Below are 19,323 nucleotides of genomic sequence, written 5' to 3' on the forward strand. Positions count from 1 at the left end.
ATGAGCTGAGATAGATAACAAAACTTTATTTTTCTCGATAGGGAGAGCACTGCCTGAAATTAATTAGGATTGCCATTCTTATATTACACAAAAATCTTATATTTGTATATTTATGCAAGATCTTACAGGATCACAATGAGAGATAAAGTATCCCTGGGGATAATTTTAAAATTACTAATTTGTTCTTTAAAGGTGCTAGACACTTTACTTAAGTTCTAACTTTAAGTTTAACTTTAGATAAGTTCTAACTTATCTAATCCTATGAGGGAGATGTTACCATTCTGCTTTTATTACTAGAAAACAGGCATTGTAGCTACATAGCTATTGGTGGTAAGAGCCTAGGTTCAGAATTTGAAGAGTCTGGTTCCTCAGACCCAAATCTTAAGCACTGCAAGGTAGCAGGAGGTAAATACACACAAAAAGAGGAAGTATAACTCTGGAGGACAGCAGACAAGGAAGAATATGGGAAGCCAGAAGGCTACATTTCATCTCGCCCTGGAAGGATACAATGGGGGTGGGTATCACTTAGATAAAACCACCACAGATTTCGTCAACCTAGGAGCTACTCCACTTTGAATCTTAATGGTATAACAGTGTTAAAGCAATGTCATATGTTCAAGATCAAGAAGCCAGAACTAGTATCCCAAACTGCCACGGAGACAGATTTTATCAGTTGTAAGACATATCTTCCAACTGTCATCTTTACACTGACAGTCACTTAGTAAACTGCCTTTCAAAAGAATACAGCACAGTGAGTTCAGAGTCAGCCCCTGAGGCTCTACCATGACAGAGAAAACAGTCAAGAACAAAAGGGGTAATGTAAACTAAGAGACACATCCTGGTGTCGCCAAAATGAACCCACTACATGCAGCGAGCATGAGAGTTAAGTGGGTTTGATAAAATCCACCAGGGTTAGCCTCTGAAAGCCAGTATGCTTTCCTTGGGATAAAGTCACCACGAGTCTTACCTATTTTTTCAGGTTTCAGTAGTTTAAAAGATACTGTTGAGGTTCCTTTGCCCCCTGACTTAGTTGTGACAATAATGTCTCCTTTGTCATTTTTGGCTTGGCCCACGCGACACACGATTTTACTTGCAGACATCCATTCTGCCGTGAGGAGGCAATTATGGCCACAAATTGTCAAGCCTGGAAGTAAAAGCACGCATACAATAAATTAAAAACAAACAAACAAATCCAGCACATTTCCTGTTCCAACAGACGTCGCGGACAGTGCCCGGCACACACGGCGCCTGCTGAGTCACCACCACCCCACTCCATCTCCCTGGTCTTCTCTCTGACACCTAAGACTGCTTGCAGACTGTATTAAGCTTTTTCCACTCTCAGCAGAATTAGAACAATTATGGGCTACAGCTAAGCCCAGGCATTCAGATTACTTAGACTATAAGTCTCCAATTGTTTCCAGGAAGCACTGCTACCATTAGAAGTTTAAGTTATTGACACAAGGGATAAAACACACCAGACATTTGGGGATCATTTCCTAAAGGATTCTAAATTTCTCCATCTTCTAAAAGGAATCTGAATGTGCTGTTTCCAGTGCTCAGTTACACGCAGCCTTATTGAATGCACTGAACCAGGTACTGAATTATTTCAAGCAAAGGCTAGAGCACAGTGACTCAGACGCACTCTAGGCCACTACTGGATTACTCTCAGTTCTTACATCGCCACAGCAGCTTCTCGGTGGTAGTTTAACTGTTTTAGTAGTTTCCTATCAAAATATCACTATACTAGCCTTCCATCATTCAGCTTCCTAGTAAACAGCACCTCCAACTCAGACCCACCGCCAAGCCCAGACACGACTGAAAGCAATACCCAGCCGGGTTGTCTGAGAGAGAATGACTCAACTCTAAATGCCAGAGTATAGTGTAAAAACACTGCATGGTAGAGCACATTCATAAGATAATATTTCAGATGCATTTCATATGAGTAAATATGAATGATATCCAGGAAGGCACAGGTGGCATCAACTAATCAAGAACAAGGCTATGTGTTGTATGAGAGACTGCTTGTTTCCTGGCTGCCCAGACTCCTGAAATAACCACACAGAAACTATACTAATTAAATCACTGCCTGGCCCATTAGCTCTAGATTCTTATTGGCTAGCACTTACATATTAATTTAACCCATTTCTATTAATCTGTGTATCGCCACAAGGCTGTGGCTTCTGTCTCCAGTGGGGTTAATGGCTTCTCTTTGACTTCACCTTCCTTCTCCAAGCATTCAGCTTAGTTTTTCCCTGCCTAGCTCTACTCTACCCTATCACAGGCCTAGACAGTTTATTAACCAGTGGTATTCACAGCATACAGAGTGGAATCCTATATTACCTCCCCTTTTGTGTCTAAATAAAAAGGAAGGTTTTAACTTTAACATAGTAAAATTACATATAACAAAACAGTTATCAAGCAAGAATTATAGTTATAATATTTATATCTATTTTATCTTTTATCATGACTGAGGAAAACTATATCTATTCTTCAACTCCATCAAAGATTCCAGAAGGATACAATATTACCTAAGTAAACAGGAAGTATATTGGAAGCAACTTCCAAAACTCTAGAATTGACAGAGACATCTCACTGCCTAGACAGTCACCCAAAGTTCTTCTGTATCATTGGGGCATCCATCTTCAGCCCACAGACCCAAAGTATCCAGCAGACTTTTTCCATGTAGCAGAAAATTTCAAAGACAGTTCTACCTATATTGGCAGCTTGTCAGTCACTTTCTTCTGTATCCTGCAGAATGTCTAGCTGACTCTTTCATGAAGCAGGAACCTCAAAAGATCATTTCACCTTTAGGCAAGTTCAGTAGTTATTTCTCTGTAGGTTCTGCTTGTCCAGTTCATATAGCACAGCATCAAGCAGTCCAGGCAAGAGCAGTTTCTTGCCCATATGGTTAACAAACTCCATAAAGAGCCTCTTTGATGCCCATCAAACCCTTGAAATAGATTGGTGTTACCAGGAGCAGATGTGTCTAACTGTGATGAAAAGTCCTGAGTTCTTAAAACATTTTAAATGTCATATTCTGAAGGTCTCTGAAAGATTTGAAGAATACCTATCTAACTGAAATATATCTCTATACATCTAAAAAATCTAACTAACATGATGACAAGCTTGACTATTATAGATGATTACCTATTAACTTATATTTCTTCATTATATATTACATTTTTAAATGAGCTGTATAAACACAATACCTTAATCAAGAGCAAAAATATACAAATATGCATCTGCTCATATCTGTTTTCATGGTTCCTCTGAGTTAAGTATCTGATCTGCATTTTACTCCAAAAGATTAGTAATCAGCATATAATTTAGATATAGATTCCAACAATTATTTTGAATATCACAACAATATTATTTTGAAAATGAAAATAAGATCATATGACCCTTTTTTAATTGCTTAAGCCCCCCCCTTTATTGCTTACTTACAATTTTCTAACAAATCTACCTCACGAAATATAATAGCATCATTATTGTTTGGGAGGCACTGGAATTTTTGTGTTGACACTGTTTGTTGAGACAGGGTCACACTGTGTTGTGCTGATTGGCCTGGAACTCCATATTGACCAGGCTGGGCTCAACCTCACAGAGATCTATCTGCCTCCTCTGACTCCATGTGCTGGGTTCAAAGGAGCACACTGCCCTTCCTGGATTAGTCTCAGGTTTTAAAAAGTAACTTGACTAACACACGTGTCACCTCAGTTAAAAACACAGAAATTATTTATCAAGTTGAGCATGTTATTTTTTTAAAACGGTTTATTGGCAACAGATGAGACAGGTTGAAAGGTAAACTAGCAAGGTTATGAAAGTAATATTCACTTGGTCAAATAAAAATAGCATCATCCAAAGCTAAAGCAAGATTAAAATGTACAGAGACTGCTGACTCTCATATTTTGACACTTAGAGGTTACAATCTTAGAAATGAATTCCATCTATATGGTATGTTTTCATGAATTCCAAGGGTTTCCCCCCAACATAGATAAAGAAACAACTGGACTGAACTACGTCAAAAGCCAAGACATTGAATTAGACATGGCAGTCTCTGGGTCAGAATGTGGCTCCTTCGGTAGAAGGCTTGCCTAGCATATGTAAAACCCTGGGTCTGATACCCAGCACAGCACACATCAAGCATGGTTGTGTCTGCCTACAATCCCAGCAACTGGTAGGGAGGAGCAAAGACCAGGGCCATCCTCTTCACTCACTCATCTTCAGGAAAATAAACTTAAGAGATGTTTCCTAACTATCAAAAATTATCAAAAAGGGGAAACTGGACGTAATACAGTTAAATAACATGAGCAAAGATGATTATCTGGGAAGCACAAACCTCAATTATAAACTACAATGCTATACTTCAATTTGCTTTCTCTATAAAGCAAACATTTCCTGGATAGTTAAAAACTAGTCCCCAGCAGCCAGCACAGGAAGGCGGTTCCAGGTCAGACTAACTGGGTCTCTGGCAGTAACGAAATCAGGTGAAAGAATGTCAAGTCTAGAATGAACTCATGTGAAAGATTAGGGCAGTCTCCAACAGCATGTGCTGGAAATATACCTCTACACCCTATTTTGTAGTTCATATAATTGATCATAAAATTATATTTTAAATTTGCCCTCTAGCCCCACTATTCAACAATCACTTCTATTTTCAAAACCAGCATTTAGCTTTCATCATTAGCAAAATAAGCACGCCAAGTTGAAGGAGTGGGAAGAAATCTCAGCCATGACAAATTTTCCAAAGGACTTGGAGAAAGACAGCCTAGAGATAATTAAAAAAATTGTTTTTATTCAGGTCATTTTATAGAGATCACTACTTGAAAACTATGTATCCTACCTTAACAATTCAAAATAAAACCCAGCTTGCCATAATACATTGGAGGCCATGCCCTTACCTATAAGGTCAGTGGGACCAGTACCCAGGTTCTCCCCTCTGATTGTGACCTTGGTCCAAGGTATTCCTTCATTTGGAGAGATGCCTGTCACAAGCGGAGGCTGCCGGGACCGAGACATTGTGCTTTATGCAGCAAACACGAGATCCAGTTATAGAAGCAACCTGTTAAAAGAAAGGAAGACGTCAATTGAGATAATACTAACTACAAGCATACAGATGTTTGACAGTTGGTACTAACACATAAAAAGTATTCATCCACTACATTTGTGAAGTTTTTATTGGTTCGGTCATTCAGTGTATCTGTAAACATTTACTAAAGATGAAATTTATGGTGGACACTTGTTAGCACTGTGAAAAATATTTCAAAGAAACAAAGGGCATTCCAAATGTTTTCAACATGTTGTTACTGCATATAGGCCTACACAATAGAATCTCAAATACACACATAAAATCATTCTATTGTTCTACTCTCAAAGTTTTCTAAGAAACATACTCTAGTTGTGATTAAAATACATTTATAACTGGGTAGTGGTGGCACATACCTTTAATTCCAGCACTCAGAAGGCAGAGGCAAGTGAATCTCTGTGAGTTTGAGGCCAGCCTGGTCTACAAGAGCTAGTTCCAGGACAGGCTCCAAAGCTACAGAGAAACCCTGTCCTGAAAAAAAAAATTCAAATAAGTGTAGAAATTTACTTCATTTTGAATTATTATATACTAGATACATATACATACAACTCATAATACAAATGTCCTCATATGAATTACCAATACTTTCTGAAAACCAATGGCATAGATTTATGGGCAGAAACACATATTTCCTTACTACTAAGGAAGGTAGCATGAATAAAAATGCACATTGGGAAGTCAAGTAGAGGTATGCTCAAATCCTGTATACTCAGATTTATAAATTCTGCTCGAATTTAGTGGCTTTTTTGCATGCAAAATAAAGGTAATGGTAGAATCCATTCCATAAAGTTATTATACAGATTACATAGATAATCTTTGGAAACATGGCATATGGGAGGCAACTAATAAACCCTGCCTTCCCCAAAGACCCAGGGATTCAGAAGATTCAGAAGGTGGGGACCAGTCTCACAGGCAAACGCAAAACCTTGCTAGTTATCTGCATGATTACAGACCAGGAAGCTGGACTCTGGTTCCTTCTTTCACTCTACACAGTCAGGTAGATCAGAATTTTAGTTTCATAAGTCACATAATGGGTGTGGGAGGGTCAAAGCAAGTTGAAAAGAGGGATCAGAGGGAACCAGGGCAGTAAAGTGGAATCCTTAAACATCCCTACCTCCTGTTCTTACAGCACTGCTCCTGGTGTAAGAGCCCATTCCACTCAGGAGAAACACAAAAACAAAAAAAAATCCTGCATGGACATGTCACCAGCTAGCACAAGTAACATACATGTAAACTATGCATGCACAAACTAAATTCAGTCAGTGTCAACAGTCTCATTCTAAAATATAAGCAACAAATCACGAAAAATATGGAAGAGAGAGATGGAAGACAAATGCACTGCAGGCAGTAGATGCGCTGAACTATGTCCTTCCCGTATCCATCACTCACACTTAAGACACTGAAGTCTTAAACCAGGTACCTCAGCTGTGACCTAGGAAACAAGAGACTTGAAAGTAAAAACGATACAATGAGGTGTTGGGGTTCTGTAATCCAGCATGACCAGTGTCTGAAAGAAGCATTCGGGAAACACACCAAGTGAAGACCATGTGGGAATACTGGAAGACAGCACCTGAAGGCAAGGAAGGAAGAGACTCCAGCTAAACATGGCCTGGCCATATCGTGTCCTGGGACTCCTAGCGTGCAGAATGCAGAACAGTGAACAAAGGAGTTCCTTTGGCTAAGACACCTGTCTATAGGAATTTGTTATGGCAGTCATAGCAAAATAATATAGCAGATAACAAAAAGATTAGAAAATTTGAAAACAAGTAAGTGTCTGCCAAAACAAACAAACAAACAAACACCTTTTATCCCTGAAGGTCATGGGGGAGAGGGGAATCAACACAAGAAAATAAGAGCTCTTAAAACTTAAAAAAAAAAAAAGGGCTAGAGAGATGGCTCAGAGGTTAAGAGCACTGGCTGCTCTTCCAGAGGTCCTGAGTTCAATTCCCAGCAACCACAGTTGACTCACAACCACCTGTAATAAGATCTGGTACCCTCTTCTGAGACCTGCCTATAAGATCTGCCTATATGGTGCCAGGAATATAGGTAGGCAGAACACTGTATACATAATAAAAATAAATACTTTTTTTTAAAAAAGCAGTAAGATTTATACAGTTCTAATAATGCAGGAAATGCTTACTACTTTTGCCAAAGTCTACAAGAGGCAGCCAAGTGCTTGGGAGACAAAGAGGAAAGGCGGGGTGGGGGGGGGGGACTACTGCTTAAAGGCTGACAGCTAATGTCTAAAACTAACTGTCAAGAAACTGCAGGAAGAGTTGAGTGCCAGAAGACAGGGTTCCGGGAGTTGGGCTGGGCTATATGATCAAGTATTTGGCTGGCCTTCTCTCTTGGTTTCTGGAAGGGAAAAGTTAATCTTGTAAGACTTCCCAAGCAATGCATGAGGGTGTCTTTGGCACAACTGAGTCCCTGAAACCATACCTGAGTCCAACAAGATGACTAGGTCCTGCTGGATGGCCATGGTGCCAACACTGAGGTTTGGGCAAAGTGAACGCCACACACCTACCTATGGAGAAGGTCATGAAACAGTTCAATCTCATAGCCAATGACTTAATGATATCTGATGTGGGATTCCCCTCTGTATGCTGTGAATATGTTTTATTACCACTGGTTAATAAAGAAGCTGTTTTGGGCCTATAGCAGGGCAGAATAAAGTCAAGTGGGAAATCCGTACAGAGATATACAGAGAAAGTAGGCGAAGTCAAAGAGACGTCTAGCTGCCAAAGGAGACAGACATTGAAACTTGACCCAGTAAGCCACAGCCTTGTGGCGATACCCAGAATAATAGGAATGGATTAATTTTAAGATGTAAGAGCTAGTTTATAAAAAGCCTGTGCTAAGAGGCCAAGCACTGCTATAATTAATATGGTGTCTGTGTGGTTATGTTCGGGACTGGGTGGCCGGAAAAGACATGCAGTCTCCACCTACAGACACCTATTTAAATTCTTTAATACAAACAAAACAGCCTAACACCACTTTTTTTTAAAAAAAAAAAAAAAGCCAAACGAGATTGTCATTCAAAAAATAAGATGATGTAAGGCTATCTTGAGTCCTCTCCTTTCATGTGGCACCTTGCCCTTGCCCCAATCAAATAAACAGTCAAAATCTGTCAGGATCTCAAGGTCAACCTCTTTTCTTCTCTAGTTCAGGCTTTTCTTCTTTCCTGGTTGCTCTGCCCAGTATCTCTCCACTCTCAGCGATTGTCAGTTAGTTCTCCAATTAAACGTCTAATCAGTTCCAGCCCTGCTTTTAAAAACCTTTGTAAGATACTCTCGGTTCACAAAATACTTAGTGCTGTATTTAAACTTGGCCAGAACTAGACTCTTCTAGCACTCCTCCTCCATCTTCAGACACTTCATTGACATTCAAATCAGAATATCAATCATCGCTGGAAATGCTGAAGATGCTCTACATCCTACAGCATCAAACAGTTAGCCAAGACTTAATGTCTTATATAAACAGTAACAAACATACCCATTTCATTAATGTGCAAGTCCACATTCATCCTTATTAACTGGCAAAATTCTCTATCAAAGACTGCTTCAAAAGAAAATTCTTTATGCTTTATTATCAAAAAGTGTTTATATATCAACTTTATATATCTAAGAACATCTCTGTAAACAGAAATAACAAGCAGAAAAACTGCAAAATCAACTGTACTATGATGTGGGATTCCCCTCTGTATGCTGTGAATACCATTGGTTAATGAAGATGCTATTTGGAGCCTGCACAGGGTGGAATAGAGGTAGGCGGAGAAAACTAAACTGAATGCGGGAAGAAAGAAGGTAGAGTCAGAGAGATACCATATAATTGCCAGAGGAGAAAGATGTGAGCTGCCAGCCAGAACCATGCTGGTAGACCACAAACCTCGTGGAAAAATAGAAAATAATGGAAATGGGTAATTCAAAATGTAAGAGCTAGCCAATAAGAAGATAGAGCTAAAAGGCCAAACAGTGATTTAATTAAAACAGTTTCTGTGTGATTATTTTGAGTCTGGGCAGCCGGGAACTAACGAGTGGCCCTTTTACTACAGTACTAAATCAATTCAGAACTAATAACTGAGCTTAACTGTGTTAGAATTAGCATCTACATATAAAAATCAGTTGTTTAAGAGCTAGGGAAATGGCGCAGCAGTTAAGAGCGCATACTGTTCTTCCATGGGACCCAAGTTTGATTCTAAGAACCATACTGAGCAGCTCACAACCACCAATAACTCCAGTTCCAGGATAATTTGATGCCTCTAACATCTGTGGGCACATGTACTCACATGCATATACATAATTAAAAACACTACAAATGAACCTTTAAAATTAAGCTACTTAAAATATTCTAGAAGGAAATAATTAGAAAAAAAATTTTCAAATTCTATTAACAAGCTACAGAAGTAGTTCAACTGAATTGTGTTTGCAGCCGTGGCCGGGCCACTCTCTAACGCCAGCAGCGCCTCTCGCTTGCCGAACTCCAGCCGAAGGAGAAGGGGGGTAAATAAGGAGGAAGGGGGGTAAGTAAGTAAGCAGAATGCCTGTAAGGTGGTAAAGCACCCAGGAAACTGGCTACAAAAGTCGCTCGCAAGAGTGCGCCCTCTACTGGACGGGTGAAGAAAAATCATCGTTACAGGCCTGGTCCTGTGGCACTCCGTGAAATCAGACCCTATCAGAAATCCACTGAACTTCTGATTTGTAAACTTTCCTTCCAGAGTCTGATGAGATAAATTGCTCAGGACTTCAAAACAGATCAGCACTTCCAGAGCACAGCAAGTGAGGCCTATTTGGTTGGCCTTTTTGAAGATACCAACCTGTGTGCTATCCATGCCAAATGTGTAACAATTATGCCAAAAAATATCCACCTAGTACGCCTCATATGCGGAGAACGTGCTTAAGAGTCCACTAAACATTTCATTCTCAAAAAAAGTTTTTTGCTGTTCTTCCTGTTATCAGTAGTTCTGAAATGTTAGATATTTTCCCCATGAGGTCAAAGGTACCTAAGTATATGATTGAGAGTGGAAAACAGAAATCAGGTATTAGCAGTTTTTCCATTTTCATTTGTGTGTGAATTTTTTATATAAATGCAAGATGTAAAGCATTAATGCAAGCAAAATGTTTCAGCGAACATATTTCAACAGTTTAACTTTATAACAATTATAACGAAACCTGTTATTTTCTGGACAATGCCAGCATTTGGATTTTTTTAAAAAAAAAATAAATTTCTTATTGACAGAAAAAAAAAGTAGTTCAGCTGAGAATGCTTGCCTAACATGCATAGAGACCTGGGTTAGAACCCCAACACTACATAAACTGAGGGCAGTAGTCTTTGCCCGTAAGTCCAGGACTTGAGAGATACAGGCAAGATGATCAGAAGTTCAAGGTCATCCTTGACTACCTAGTGATAGCCTAGTAAGAATGAGCATTTGTGTCAAAAAAAATTTAAATGAAAATATTATTATGAGCAATGAAACATGCAAAAACTCTTACAAAAAAAAAACAACTACAAACAGGGACAAGTGAAGATCTGCAACACAACTCATGGACCAGAAGGTTTTTTTAAAACTGATTTTTTTTTAACTTCACTAAGTTTCCTGGTGTGGGGGGGAATATTCCATAATAAATATATGTAAATAAGTAGCTTATACAAAGAATTTGTGCAACTTAATAGAAAAATATTTTTTAAATAAGCCAAAGATTTGAAGACACTTCACAGAAGATAAATAAACTCAGTTTGGAGATATGATAGCACACATTTGGAATCCTAGTACTCAGGAAGCTGTACAAAGAACAGGAGTTCAAAAGTAGTCTGGCTATACAATGAGACCCTATTTCAAAACAAGTTTTATACAAATAAATTCATATGCATGCATAAAATATATGTATACACATCTACAATGCATAAGCTACATAAATAGACATACGAGGGGCATACAATTGACAGAAGCACTTGCCATAGTATTTCAAGCTGAAATCACCTGAGGAATGGGATCTTCAGAAAAGTCATCTACTCTCAATCTCCTTCTGTGCAACAAACTATTAAAATTCTTTCCGGAAAGATGGCCCTTACATATAAAAGAAGACATATATACCTCCAGGGTCAAAATATTAGGCCCAATACAACAAAGATCTCTCTTGGGTGTCCTGGTACTCCTTGCCTGCTTTTAAAAGCACACATGGGGGGGGGGGGGCGGCAACCAAAACCGACAGCAATTGGTTGCCTATGTTTTTAAAAACAACTCTGTTGGGGAATATTATTTTCAGGTGTGTGACACTTGTTTGCACTGCATTTAACTCTGTGAAGCTGTGTTATTGTGCCTGTCTAAAACACCTGATGGCCTAATAAAGAGATGAATGGTCAATAGCAAGGTAGGATCAAGGATAGGTGGGGCTGGCAGGCAGAAAGTATAAATAGGAGAAATTTGGGAGGAGAAAGAGGAGAAAGAAAATAAGGAGAGGAGGACTTCAGGAGCCAGCCACCCAGCTACACAGAGGAAGAACTAAAAAAAGGTATACAGAAGTAGAGAAAGATAAAAGCCCAGAGGAGAAAAGATGTCAGGATAATTTAAGTTAAGGAAAGCTGGCAAGAAACAACCTGAGCTGAGGCCGCGAGTTTATAGCTAAGAATAAATCTCCGTGTGTGATTTATTTGGTAGCTGGGTGGCAGGCCCTAAAAAAACCAAAAGAGTAAAACACACACAACACAACTCTATTCTAGTAATGAAATCAGTGAACAGATAACAGAATGATTACTGCGGAAAGTCCTTCACTATCCTATGACCACTAATACATAATTACAAAGAAAAACCACTCAGGGAACATTAAAACGAGTAAGTGCATGATTTTAAAAAATGGATATTCACATAGTATTTAAACATCTCCCTATAAGTGAACTTCAAAGGAAAATAGGCATATTGCCAAAGTCAAATTAATAAGAATATTACATAAACCTATAATAAAAAGCAATTTTATAAAAGAACTGACTGCAAGGTATACTCACAAAGTGCCAGGTTCAAGAAAAAAAAAGTTGTAAAAGACTGAGTTTCCTCTGTTGGTGGCTCCACTTACAGAACATTAGAGCTAAATATCCATTCCATCTAGTCATGATTATTGGATGGGGTCCCAGAATAGAACATTTCCTATCAACTACATCATCAGAAGGATTGTCACCCACTGTATTTGAATTTGGGATTAGGCAGTATGGTATCACTGGTAAACTTTCCAAAGTAGATAATGGTCCTGTGACAATATGAACTCATGTGCTTAGTGACTCTCTGTTGAAATATTTACAAAGTGGTGTAATTGATGTAACTACACTATGCAATATAAACCCTATGCTTAGTAGCTGCATACTAAAGTCTATAGGACGCAATGTATTTGATATGACTTTACTGTGACAACTTTACTATGAACCCTGTACTTAGTGGCTACACACTAGAGTATTTAGAAAGTGTTATTCTTTATTTTCAAATGGCATCAGACAGAATAAACAAGTAAATGGAAAGGGTAAAGAAAATGGGCCAAAAAGAAAGTATTTGATGATCTGGCTAAGGGTTAGGCAAGAACTGTTACTTTTAATATTCTTGATTTTTTTTTAAATTTTGAAGTATTTTAAATTAAAACACAAGCACAACAGGCGAACATCCTATTTAGCTCATGTTAATTAAAAAATCTCACAATAAATATAATTATACCTATCACTGACAAAGTGCACAAACAAGCAACCAATACAATGATTTTAAATAATAGTGATAATCAATAGGCTAAAAGTAGTTAACTTTACATAAAACAGCATTTTACAAATAATTATTCTTTTAAAGGGATAACTATTGCTGACTATTCATCTAAAAGTATATATCAGTTTTTCAAATACTTAAGAATATGTTTGGAAACTACAGTGTTGAATTTAGGCTGGTAATGTATTAATAAAAATTTAAGGACTTACAAAGACATATATTTGGGGAGTGGGAGTTCTAACAACTGTTCTAACGAATAACAATAATATCCCAAAGATACTATAACACTTAATGCACTGAAACTAGACAAGAAAAGATTGAATAATTAACTTGTCTCATGGATTAAACTCCACAAACCAGTTCTTGACAAAGGAAAACCCTCCTTTAATTGGCATGGAAAATTGGGTCCTTTGAGTGATTCAATTATCTTACTGCCACACTTGAAATTACAGCCCAAATTGGATAAGCATGTAACTTTTTTTGGACTATTTTCAGAATCTGGTCTAGTTCACGTAAAGAACCAAATTTCTAAGTACAAATACTCTGCTCTCTTTGCTGCCAGGAAAACAGGAGCATGACAACTTAATGAGAGGAAGTAACTGCCACTGATATGATAGGGAGAAGGGAACCAACAGGAACGTTACTGTCGGTAATTCTTCACAATGGTGACGGGTTAGCAGAAGGGATGTACTGGTATTCACAAAGAAAGAAAACATTTTATTAATCCAGTGAATGCCAAGTCCTTCATCTGAACAAACTGCCCCAGTAATACACAATAAATTTTAGCTACTTCTGCATCATGACTGTCACCTGCTGCCCAAGATTCCCTACCACAAAGGATTCTCACCACTCTAAAAACAGCAAGCCAAAAAAAAAAAACCTCCTTTCTGTTAGTTGCCTTGGTGTTGGAGCTGTCCAAAAGAAATCACCATGTTATAATGCACACACAGAGACACAACCTGGAGATCTGAAGCTTTCGAAAATGGTTTTTACACATAATCCTCACATTTTTTAAAATAGTCACCAAACAATCCCTCGCATCTGACTCAGAAGTGAGAAAGTAAACTATTTCTGAGTTTAAAGTCTCCAAAATGGTTAGTCACCAAAAATGTTAAGACTAAACAATTGTTTATCTCCCTGAATTAAGAGATTTTAACAAGACAATCTTCAACTGATTTGTATAGTCCTCTCCATAAGACAGGTGGAATTTAGAAATAAACAAAACTCTAATTATTCCATCATCAAAACTAATATAAAATTATTCATTACTGATTAAAATATAGTCGTGAGAATACACCCCAAAATAAAAGTTCCCAAGTCCACAGTTAATCTACCTATTATCAAACTAAAATTTAATATGAAATAACGAGCCTACTCTCAATAAGACTGTTCATCACTGCACTAACACTTTATAAGATCTTCTATTCCTCAGGTAATGAAATACTCAGTTTCATTTTCTTTTTTTTTTAAATATTTATTTATTTATTATGTATACAAGATTCTGTCTGTGTGTATGTCTGCAAGCCAGAAGACGGCACCAGACCTCATTACAGATGGTTGTGAGCCACCATGTGGTTGCCGGGAATTGAACTCAGGACCTTTGGAAGAGCAGGCAATGCTCTTAACCACTGAGCCATCTCTCCAGCCCCCTCAGTTTCATTTTCTGGGGCAATGGTTCATCAGTTAAGAGAACTTGCTCTTCCCGAGGACCCGGGTTCAATTCCCACAACCTCCATCAGTTTACAACAGCCTGTAACTCCAATTTTCAGAGATTCTGTTCCCTCTTTTGGCTTCCATGGACACCATGCACACACATGCATGCAAGCAAAGCACTCATACACATATAATTAAAAAAATATTATTTTCTAAGTTGAAATAATGGAACACCATGGGCAAAAGGAAAAATAAAAATGGAAGCTCTGTTTACTCAAAAGTTTTCCCATAAGTAAATCTTGATTCAAGATGAGCAGGGAGTTCCAGGAATTCTTCAGTGGACTTTTCAGTGACCTAGTTGCCTTTGAGTCATGCATGATCCTATAACCCCAAATACACGCATAGGTTTTCTAAGCTATACTTGGATTCAGTTTCCTTAGGTTTTGAGATGTCCTCCCTATCTGCAGTAAATATACACTTGCTCATGTTCCCAAGAAAAGTCACACAACAGTCCCTTAAGTAAATATATGAAAATTAATAGCCAACTTGAACTTTGTATATGATAAATCCAACGTCTAGAGTTATAGGTGTCAACTCTATGCAACAGAAAGTTTGTAAGTAACCTCAGACTTCCCACAACACCTAAAGAAGGTGGTTACTGAATTTACAGTAGTACAGCATGGACCACAGCTGATGTTATGCAGCCATACCGTATCTTCACATTTACCTCCATTGTGAATGGCACCGTGTTTAGTCTGCATGCTTAAGTACTAATAAATGTTAACTTAGCAAATGTATACAATCTACATATAGTTATGGATTTTGTTCATTTTAAAGTATTTTATGCTGCAGGGATCCTCTGAATTAAAAAAAAGTTACAAAATCCATACACAAAAAACAATCTGCCAATCAGTGGACCAAAGCAATTCAAATCCATGTTATTAGAAAGTCAAATATATACTGTTCAAGCATAGGCACAAACCTGCAGATCTTGGAATTTTCTCAAAATGTTCCCCAAAACTGGAACCCAGACAAAACATATTTTAATAAATATGTGGTGTACACACTAGTACAAAATCCATGTTATACTTTTCAGAGAAACTGAGCTTATTAAGTTAAAAGTCTCTCAAAATAATGTTTATTTTAAGAGAAGAAATTTCTCATTCTTCACAATAGTATTTCATAATAAAGTAATACAATTGTTTCAGGATTCAGCTATTTTATTTTATTACAATCCTTTTTTTGCAAAACAACAAAATTGAATATAATTTAACTGTCAAAGCCAAAAAGCAGGCACATGAACTATTCAATTATTTCTCCAATTATTTCCTAACATTTTACAAAGGGAGCACTCAACAAAGCAAACACCCTACATAATCCACCGGGAGCAGGCTTTTCTTTCAAGTAATTCAGTTTCAGTTCTGGAAAGATCTTGAATTAAGATTTCTTTGAAAAAGAAAAGCAGGACTGCTTGACTATTTATGAAGCAGGGATAAAATACTGAAGAGAGATACCATCGTGAACCAAAACAAGATGAAGCAGAGTATTGCTCAAAATATTACATAGGGCCACTGTGGGGTTTATTTGCTGTCCTTCAAAAAATAGTAGAAGCTTCCTATTGTCCACCCTCACTTGCACCATGTTCTCTGGGTCTTCACCTTGAGTCGTATCCATAACAGCCTTTGGAGGATTTCCAAGATTTTTAAAATAGCTTTTAATAGTCACGACATTAGTTTCTACACTCAAGTTCATTTTGCCATTTAGATTTGCTTCCACAAGCACACGATCGCCCACGTTTGCCATCCTCTCCACCATGTTCTTCAGGGTTTTCAAAGATGGCAGATAAACACTCACATCAGAGGCCCAAACTCGGGGCTCGGTGCACTCTTTCCACCACCTTCTAGGAAGCACCTTCACAGGTAAGTCGTGGACCATGGCACGGGTGTGGCCTGGACATGACGCCAGCTCCACCACCACAGTGAGGCAGGGACGAAGCTTGTTGGTGAGTTGGAGCTTCAGGGATGAAGCGTAGCCCGCATTTTTTATGGCTCTGGCCAGATGCTCAGACATCAGCTCTAGATAGATCTCATTGAACTCCTCCGAAACACCCTCCATGCAGAAGTGGTGGAAGACGCCCCGCTTCGCCTCACCCCACAGCCGGGCCTCACCCGGCAGGCCTGTAGAGCAGAAGCACAGCCTGTCCGGACACACGCGGAGCACACAGACCTTCGCCAGCTTTGTTACGGTGCCGCTGACTTGGATAAAGAGTTCTAGAACACTCCTGCTGGTGATCCTGGCCCGAAACCTCATGGTGCCTGGCTGGTAGGCGGAGTACTGTGAAGAGAAAGCTGACAGAGAAGCCAGCTGGTTCACCCTTCCGGCCGGAGTGCAGCCCGCTTACCCTTCCGGTTTTACTCTTCCGGCCAGGGGCGCAGGTGGCTCACCTACCCAGCCTGAGGTGCGCCCTGCCGCCCTTCTTCCAGCCCCTGCACTGACTACACTTGGGTTCCACCTGCATGCAGGCCCACTTCCATCTGAGGCCACTTAGGGCAAATGCTATGGAAAGATGGCCTCCGGGCCCATCTTCACCTCCCAACCTCTACCTGCCTGCCCTATTTGAATGCTTCACTGCTTCCAGTTGGCTCATAAGAAGGACACTCTACACAGTGTGACCACAATTAAAAGCATCATTGAGATAACCAGCCCTTTTAAAAACATTTTGGTACATGCATATACCAAATATATATAGTCTTGTTCAATCTGGAACATTATTTGCAAATGTCACTACGTGTCACTTTACAACCTGATCTTTGCACCTAAATTACATATATAATGAACATCATTCCATACCACTAGACAAAAACAAGTCTACATCATTTTTGTGACTGCTTGATTTTCCATTATACTGATAAAATAATTATTTCACAAGAGGAATTCACACAATCCAATTTTACCCTATTATTAGACTAACAATGAATAGTTGTTACACAATATTGTCAATATTTACTTGCATCAAATTTAAAGAGGAGCTCCTAGTCATACCATATACACATAAAAACTTTTCTATGTTACCAAACTGTCACAGAGAAAATTCTATCAACATAACTTCCCATCAGCACCATTACCTAACAATCTATTTTGTATGTAGCAATGTGATGGGAAGAATAACTTAGGTTTAACTTGCACGGTATGTATGTCAATTTTACTTTCATGACTTTTTATGGAGTTTGTTGCTTGATTTTTAAGATCTCTGGTAAGGTCTGGCTGGTGACACATGCCAATAATTCTAACACTGGGAGCCAGAGGCAGGGAGGATCATAGGTTTAAGGAAAGCTAGGATTACATTCCAAGGCCAGTCTAAGCTGCATAGTGAGATTTTTATCTCAAATAAATAAATGAATAACAAAAGAATAAATCTCTGGCAAGAGCATTAGCCCTCTGTCCCTGTAAACACTGCCCAGATTAGTCCTTGGCTTTCTTTCATATTGCTTATGGTGCTCTTTATACTTAAAAAAAAATTAGGTATTTATATGTGAAATGTATTTGTCTTTTTTTTTCTGTTGTTCCTAGAGTCCTGAACATGTGAAATACAGAGTACACAGCTCAAATTTCTATATTCGTTCTATTACAGCGATGTTTGTTTAGCCCTACTGCTTTCAAGGAGGCAGGGGTTCTACAGTGATGGTGAGCTCTCAAGGTCTCTTAGAGCCTGTGGTCTGATGACTGCTTACTCCTTGATTGCACTTCTGGCCCAAAATGAGTCTCATCCCAATCTTAGCCCATAGACAGCAGCATCTTGGGTAGAAGATTATAGCAACCAGTGGCTCTCTGTAAACTTTCAGTTCCTCTTTATCTTATCTTTCTGTTCTCCTCCTGCAAAGAGACTAACTAAAACCAAGGCAACTCCTTTCAAAGGAAACATTTAACTGGGGGGCTTGTTAACAGTTTAAGAGTTAGTCCATTTATCAGCATGGTGAAAAGCAGACAGTTGCAAACATTATAGCCTTGATCCACAGGCTGCAGGGATGGACAGACAGACAGAATGAACGGACAAACAGACACTGGGCCTGGCATGGACTTTTCAAACCTCAAAACCTGCCAACAATAACACACCTCCTAATCCTCCCAAACAGTTCATCAACTAAAAACTAAGAACACACATATATGAGCCTATGTAGGTGTGTGGAGAAGGGGCATTCTCATTTAAGCCATCACACGCTTCATGGCCTCCATTTGTTCATCGGTACCTTCAGGATTCCCTCTAACATGCTCATCTTTCTGATGATCAGATTATTGAAGACCAGATATTTTAAGTTTTCATATATCACAGATACAGGGGAATGTATTATAATCCTCTGTCTACTCCTACACTTACACTATGTTCTATCCATCAAAAGCCAGGGATCTAGTGATTGTCATATAGAGGATGACTCCAAGACTCGCTGTATCTACCACAGGGCCCTTGTACTTTTGGTCCCAGAAGAAGGGGACCATGGTATATGGTACCTAGCCTGTTTCTAGAACTGAACACACTGCAGATGCCAAAGTCCGTGAGACGTTCAGGTCAGCATCTACTATAGCTTGGACTTAGAGTGACCCACAAAAGCTACTGTGTTAAATGTTTGATATCCAGGGTGGTGCTATTGGGAGCTGTAGTAGACCTTTAGAAGGTGGGGCCTAGCCTTCAGGTCACTGGGACACACATTCAAAGAGGCTGCGGGATCCACACCTCTATTCTATTTCTTCCTGATCCCTGGAACATGAGAGAACTGGTGATGCTCTTCCACGCATGCCTTCCATACTGTGCTGTCTGGCCTCAAACCTTAGAATATGAACCAAAAATAAACCT

General features: G+C 38.9%; 2 protein-coding genes across 2 annotated transcripts in view; both read right to left on the minus strand.

Moving 5' to 3' along the window:
• Exoc2 (exocyst complex component 2) overlaps positions 1 to 19,323 on the minus strand; it is a 170,053-nt gene that overhangs the window by 133,487 nt on the left and 17,243 nt on the right. The window contains exons 2-3 of the mRNA XM_048428015.3: positions 4,902 to 5,062; positions 968 to 1,144 (exon numbers count right to left, since the gene is read on the minus strand). Of these exons, the coding sequence (XP_048283972.1) occupies positions 968 to 1,144; positions 4,902 to 5,019 (295 nt within the window). The 5' untranslated portion in view covers positions 5,020 to 5,062. The remainder of the gene's footprint in view (positions 1 to 967; positions 1,145 to 4,901; positions 5,063 to 19,323) is intronic.
• Hus1b (HUS1 checkpoint clamp component B) lies at positions 15,702 to 17,367 on the minus strand. The gene has a single exon (XM_087896702.1). It carries the CDS (start codon positions 16,782 to 16,784, stop codon positions 15,954 to 15,956), a length of 831 nt encoding a protein of 276 aa, XP_087752828.1. The 5' UTR covers positions 16,785 to 17,367; the 3' UTR covers positions 15,702 to 15,953.

The sequence above is a fragment of the Myodes glareolus genome, chromosome 14, assembly GCF_982192425.1.
Source record: "Myodes glareolus chromosome 14, mMyoGla1.1, whole genome shotgun sequence".
In the NCBI taxonomy this organism is placed as follows: Eukaryota; Metazoa; Chordata; class Mammalia; order Rodentia; family Cricetidae; genus Myodes; species Myodes glareolus.